Here is a 6,183-nt window from a genome sequence, read left to right as displayed (position 1 = left end):
ATTTTCCACTCAATGTAAAACCAAGGGCAGAACGTGGAGTTTCTCTGACGATAGCACCCTGAAAACTAAGCACAGCAAACGGAAAATAAATTAAACATTTTGTGTAAAGTTCGATGACAGACCGAAGACGACAGCATGAACACGTACGAGTATATACATAATAAATATATATGAGAACAATTTAACGAGATTAAAATCAACTAAAGTAATAAAGGGAAAGTGTATAACTATTAAAACTAACGAAATGCCAAGCTCTTTCATTTCGATTTTCGCATATTGCATTCAATTTATTCACAATAATTTTCGATACATAAATTACAGAATCTAACACTAAACGGATTTAATTAAGCACATTTTTGGACAATACACAATGAATTAACAGAGGGGTTAATAAGCATGCGATTGTGCGCCAGTGGCACGCCAATTAATAATTTACAATATTGCAATTGACTAAAATCTGTAAATCTCATAGGTGCCCCCATATTTGCAGAGCAAATACCTTCGGACTCGAAGCGGGGATTGGGATTGGCTTCGCTTGGCTTACGGCTAGTAACACAATTTCAATGATTTTTCGTTGCCCTTTCACCTCGGAACATTTTGCTAGACATTAATGTGCTTTTAGTGGGCGGGTCACCACCGGGGACTACGTCGATTCGGTTCGGAACGTTCATATTGGATGCTCTTGAAGCGGCTACTTGCCTCCAGATGCAGCTGCTGCTGTTTCGGTTGCGGCTGTCCACGAGTGACAATGTCTTTCCAAATCATGGTCAAAAGTATGAAGAAAGCACCCACAATCTTATTAAGAAACTCGATTAGTTTAAATACTATTGGAGTGGCTGTGTGTGTGAAACGACTCAGTTCAAACAGGAATCGCACAGCAAATACGCCTAGGAATCGTAGCGCTAGTGCGGCTCCACCCAAGGCAGAGAAAATGAGTAGACCCATAAACCGAATAGTGCCCAATATGTTCCTCTTGTTGACATCGTTGGCCATGAATTCGTACACGGTCTGTTTGACTCCATCGCCCCACTGTTGCAACACAGCCAAAAAATCATCGAGGCCCAGCTGAATTTGCTCCGCCACTTCATCCGGCTTGGAGGAGGAGTTTCCCTCACCCGTTGTGATCGCCTTAACAGGGCTACTTCTATTAAGGGTCAGCGATCTCCTCGGTGTCCCCATCGGCTCTGGCTCCACAGGCCTCACCATCTTCAGTTTGAACTGGACTTCATGGTCCCGGAAGCGCAGGGTCTTGATGCTAAACCAATACTCTCCAAAAGCTATGTCATTTATCTCTGTCCAGATGCAGGTCTCCAGTTGACCAGGATCTGCTTTGTGCTGATAACTTCCGCAACTGCCATAGGTGATGCCCACCCACATATTGGGCACGAAGCGTTGATAGAACTTTTGCAATTGACCGGCGCTCGAATGCAGCAGCTTCTCCAGCTCTCGCTCGCTGCGTTGGAGCACCACCACGTCGCGGTATCCAGACACCTGCTCCACCAAACAGCGTTCCATATAATAACCGCGGAAGAGACGAGACTTGTAAAGCTGCTTGGTTAGCGCTTGCATGGCCAGTTCCTCGGGCGGCATATGACGTCCGCCCGCCTGTGGCATCAACTCGCTGTTGTCCATGGCTAGATGCGTATAAAATCCTTTATTATTGGTCAGCAAATGGCCTGCAGTAACCTTACCGATTGATAGTAATTGGACTTTGTTGCAACCACTTTCGCCGCTTAGTCAGCACAGCGCTTTTGTTTTTGTTTGGCCAGGCAATTTGTGCCAGTCAATTAAGAGTGAAATAGCTGACAGCTGTTGCTTATTTTTTATTTTTTTTACGACCATGCATAATGCACTTCAATTTCGGCTTAATTAAGTTTAAAATTCAGACATTTAAACAGATTTAAACAGGTAGACACAAATTAGGCAAGCAGCTGTTGAGTTCGATAGCCGATAACAATAAGGGTGACCATACCATATACAGTCGATTGGCGAAGTATACAATTTTCAGTGGACTATCGCTAATGTGACGAAAAAAATTATAAAAAACATTTTTGATACTCATTTTTCCCAGTTTTTCCACCCGGCCACGTTGGTTTCCACCCACATCAAGATTTCCTCCCAACAGCGTCTGCTCGAGTGCTTCAGGATGACTTTGGTGGGCCTAGCTGCCCGCAAATTAGCGCAAAAGAAGAGGTTAGTCTTGTTTAAGAAGTACCCCAGCCGGCTTTTTTGTTGTAACCTACGATTTCTGCAAAAACAGATCCGCCAAGCAAGCAGCCGACTTTCCCAACGGCATCCGGTGCCAGAAGTGCCTGCAGATCGGACACTGGAGCTATGAGTGTAAGGAGAAGCGCAAGTACGTCCACCGGAGCTCGCGTACCAAGCAGCTAAGCAAGCATATGTCCCAAAAGGAGGCTGACGCACCTAAGAACCAGGTGGAGGAGCACTCGGAAGTGGCTTCCTCGGAAGGCAAGAAGGTCCGTCGCAAGCGGAAACCGAGCAAGAGCTCCTCGTCCTCCTCCAGCTCGTCGGACAGTTCAGACAGCAGCAGCGAATCGGGCTCCTCATCCGAATCAGACTCGAGCAGCTCCAGTTCGGACTCGGACGACGAGGAAGGCAGCTCGTCAGACTCAAGTGGCAGTGGCTCGTATAGCGACAGCAGCGAGGATCAAAAGCAGGGAGCACCACAAAAGAAAAAAAAACGAGCCGGGAGTTCACCTGAATCCTCTGACGATCAGGAGTAATCAAGAGACCGATTTGTGGTCTATAGTATGTAGCTTTACTAGTTTAGTTTTCCCACACTTAAACCGAATATGAAGGAACTTTTTGTACTATATTGTCTATATTTTTATGCACCCAACATGTACGTTTTCTGGTGAAGTTCCAGCCTTAATAACAATTTTAATCCGAGTCGACTTCCTCCTCATAACGCCTCATTTGGCTTACGAGATCCAGGTCTATTTGTTGGCTGTTGACGAGCTGGGACTCCATCACAGTTGTGATTGGGGACTGTTCCACCGACACATCTATGTGGAGGGGATCCCTTCCAGGGGAGCACTGCGTTTTTGGGTTCTGCTGGCCCACCAACTGAGATTTAAGATGCAGCTCCTCTACCTGTGGAACACTGATTTGGGAAAACCGTCATGGAAGCAAGAGATTTGTAGATACCTTTAGTGAGTTTAATGCCTCCTGAATGACGGGGAGCACTCGGTCGAGTTTCTTCTGGATAGCAAATAGTTCAGCCTGCTCTTTTTGAAGGACTCGATTTGTTTGCAGCATTTTGAAAACAATTAATAAACGTTAACCCTAGAATGACCACTTTTTTATGAATGCCTCATATGGTATACTTCCAATGGACAAGGAATTACATTAATTGTATTTAGGTTACTTATAAAAACTAAATTATGTTAAAAACATGCAAGTTTTGAAATACTTGCTGAATAACGAAATGTAATTAATTATTTAGTAAGTGAAAGCAATGGGTTAAGTATTAGCTATCGATAAGGCAGCTAAAGCAACACTGCTGCAAAAGAAAAAATTCGATAACAATGGCGGTGAGGCAGGCGACAATCGAAATCATTCGCGCCTTTCTGAAATTTGCATTTTGTACAGTCTAAACGGGAATTCGTGTAAACTACGAAGTAATATAAACAAACAAAAACTAGTAGACTATAGAATATTAACCGTTTCCTATCAATGGACACTTGTGAAGTAGAGGGAGACGCGGACACGCTGGTGAGACGCTTCTCCGTCAGCTGCGAGCAACTGGATCTGGAAGAGAGAATCCGGCAGGGCGCTCTGTCCACCTACCGTCGCTTGGATGCCGTCAGCGGGCTGTCTACAAGCGAGGCAGATGCCCAGGAGTGGCTGTGTTGCGCCGTCTACAGCGAACTGCAGCGCGTGAAGATGCGCGATATTAGGGAGTCCAACAACGAGGCAAACGATTCGGAGGAGCAAAACTTCTGCTGGAACATGTCACTAACCAGTCTGCTGCGCAGCTTTAAAGTGAACATGTCCCAGTTTCTACGCCGCATGGAGCACTGGAATTGGCTAACACAAAACGAGAACACTTTCCAGCTGGAGGTTGAGGAACTGCGTTGTCGACTTGGTATCACTTTGACGCTGCTGCGGCATTATCAGCACATCTTTCGGTGCCTGTTCGTTCAGCCCGGCAAGGATGCGGACCCTGATGCCACATATCAGTACCAAGCGCTGTATGAGTTCGGTTGGTTGCTCTTCCTAGTCATTCGCAACGAGTTACCCGGTTTTGCGACTACAAACCTGATCAACGGCTGCCAAGTGCTCGTTTGCACAATGGATATCCTTTTCGTGAACGCCTTAGAGCTGCCCCGATCCGTAGTTATCCGCCGGGAATTCTCTGGAGTGCCCAAGAAATGGGACACCGAAGACTTCAATCCTGTCTTGCTAAATAAATATAGCGTGCTAGAAGCACTGGGAGAACTGATTCCCGAGCTACCAGCGAGGGGGGTGATGCAAATGAAGAACGCCTTTTTCCACAAAGCCTTAATAATGCTCTATATGGACCAATGTTTACTTGGAGACGACACTCACATGCGGGAGATCATTAAGGAGGGTATGCTAGATATCAACCTTGCAAACTTAAATCGCAAATACACCAATCAAATAGCCGACATTAGTGAGATGGACGAGCGTGTGCTGCTTAGCGTCAAGGGGGCGATAGAGACCAAAGAGGACTCTCCTAAAAGCCCACAGCTCGCCTTCCAAACTAGCTTGTCACCTTCGCATAGGAAACTGTTCACCCATGATCTACCAAAAACTCTTCCCCTAAGCATTATAAAAGCTTTCCCAAAGAAGGAAGACGCAGATAAAACTGTAAATTATTTGGATGAAACTCTGGAAGAAATGAATCGGACTTTTACTATGGCCGTAAAAGATTTTTTGGATGATGAATTGTCTAGAAAACGATTCCGGCAGGCCAGAGGCCTTTGCTACAAATATTTGCAGAAAATTTTGGGCCCGGAGATGGTACAAAAACCCCAGCTGAAAATTGGTCAGTTAATAAAAAAGCGCAAGCTTACCGACGCCTTGTTAGCTTGCTGTCTGGAACTAGCACTTCACGTCCACCACAAACTAGTGGAAGGCTTAAAGTTTCCCTTTGTCCTGCACTGCTTTTCACTGGACGCCTACGACTTTCAAAAGATTCTAGAGTTGGTGGTGCGCTGCGATCATGGTTTTCTGGGCAGAGAGCTGATCAAGCATCTGGATGTGGTGGAGGAAATGTGCCTGGACTCTTTGATTTTCCGCAAGAGCTCACAGCTGTGGTGGGAGCTAAAGCAAAGAATTCCAAGCTACAAGGAAGTCGATGCAGAAACGGAAGGTAAGGAGAACTTTTCAACAGGCTTAAGCATCTGCCTACGAAAGTTCTACGGATTGGCCAACCGGCGGCTGCTCCTTCTGTGTAAGAGTCTTTGTCTCGTGGATTCCTTTCCCCAGATATGGCATCTGGCCGAGCACTCTTTTACCTTAGAGAGTGGCCGTCTGCTCCGCAATCGCCACCTGGACCAACTGCTGTTGTGCGCCATACATCTTCATGTTCGGCTCGAGAAGCTTCACCTCACATTTAGCATGATTATCCAGCACTATCGCCGACAGCCGCACTCTCGGAGAAGCGCTTACCGAGAGGTTATACTGGGCAATGGCCAGACCGCGGATATTATCACTTTCTACAACAGTGTGTATGTCCAGAGTATGGGCAACTATGGTCGACACCTGGAGTGTGCGCAAGCAATCAAGTCACTGCAAGAATCACAGAGTAACGTTGGTATTTTGACGGAGACAACTCCCAACGAATTGATCTTGAGAGCCAACATCAGCATATCTTCGCCGCCCCCTCCCAGGATATGCCAAAGTGGCTCCTGCTCCAGTCATTCACCTCCATCTCCCGCCGCATCACCACTTTCCTTGCAAAGCTCGCCCAACATAAAGCGCGCTGCTTCCAGTAGCGAATTGAGAGAGATCAAGCGACCCAACATCCTGCGGCGTCGCCAGCTTTCAGTGATCTAAAAACCAATCAAAAAAGGCTTAAATACTTGGCTGCATTTTACGCAGCTAGCTTAGTATATTTCTTAAGATTTTTCTCAAACTCAAAAATGGTAATTAAATAATGCTTAAATGATAGATATTTTATTGACTTGATTACTC

At 45.9% G+C, this 6,183-nt stretch overlaps 4 protein-coding genes across 5 annotated transcripts; 2 read left to right on the top strand and 2 right to left on the bottom strand.

Moving 5' to 3' along the window:
- Window positions 1-255: 255 nt before the first annotated feature.
- Window positions 256-1,953, bottom strand: LOC6606184. 2 transcript variants are annotated; one of them, XM_032723337.1, is made up of 2 exons: window positions 1,692-1,953; window positions 256-1,652 (listed from the first exon to the last, which is right to left on the bottom strand). In XM_032723337.1, the coding sequence occupies exon 2, from the start codon at window positions 1,630-1,632 to the stop codon at window positions 631-633; it is 1,002 nt and encodes a 333-aa protein (XP_032579228.1). In that variant the 5' UTR covers window positions 1,633-1,652; window positions 1,692-1,953; the 3' UTR covers window positions 256-630. The 2 variants fall into 2 exon arrangements, with proteins under 2 accessions (XP_032579228.1, XP_002030992.1); XM_002030956.2 differs by having other exon boundaries at window positions 256-1,634.
- A 48-nt stretch (window positions 1,954-2,001) lies between these two features.
- Window positions 2,002-2,836, top strand: LOC116801788 (zinc finger CCHC domain-containing protein 10). Its single transcript, XM_032723339.1, has 2 exons — window positions 2,002-2,193; window positions 2,261-2,836. Exons 1-2 carry the CDS (start codon window positions 2,147-2,149, stop codon window positions 2,742-2,744), a joined length of 531 nt encoding a protein of 176 aa, XP_032579230.1. The 5' UTR covers window positions 2,002-2,146; the 3' UTR covers window positions 2,745-2,836.
- On the bottom strand, window positions 2,820-3,439 carry LOC6606183. Its single transcript, XM_002030955.2, has 2 exons — window positions 3,169-3,439; window positions 2,820-3,114 (listed from the first exon to the last, which is right to left on the bottom strand). The coding sequence occupies exons 1-2, from the start codon at window positions 3,277-3,279 to the stop codon at window positions 2,902-2,904; spliced, it is 324 nt and encodes a 107-aa protein (XP_002030991.1). The 5' UTR covers window positions 3,280-3,439; the 3' UTR covers window positions 2,820-2,901.
- Window positions 3,440-3,563: 124 nt separating this feature from the next.
- LOC6606182 (retinoblastoma family protein) lies at window positions 3,564-6,143 on the top strand. The gene has a single exon (XM_002030954.2). It carries the CDS (start codon window positions 3,697-3,699, stop codon window positions 6,043-6,045), a length of 2,349 nt encoding a protein of 782 aa, XP_002030990.1. The 5' UTR covers window positions 3,564-3,696; the 3' UTR covers window positions 6,046-6,143.
- Window positions 6,144-6,183: the final 40 nt, after the last annotated feature.

Source organism: Drosophila sechellia, chromosome 3R, assembly GCF_004382195.2.
Source record: "Drosophila sechellia strain sech25 chromosome 3R, ASM438219v1, whole genome shotgun sequence".
Classification (NCBI taxonomy): Eukaryota; Metazoa; Arthropoda; class Insecta; order Diptera; family Drosophilidae; genus Drosophila; species Drosophila sechellia.
This window is presented reverse-complemented; position numbering and strand designations above follow the sequence as displayed.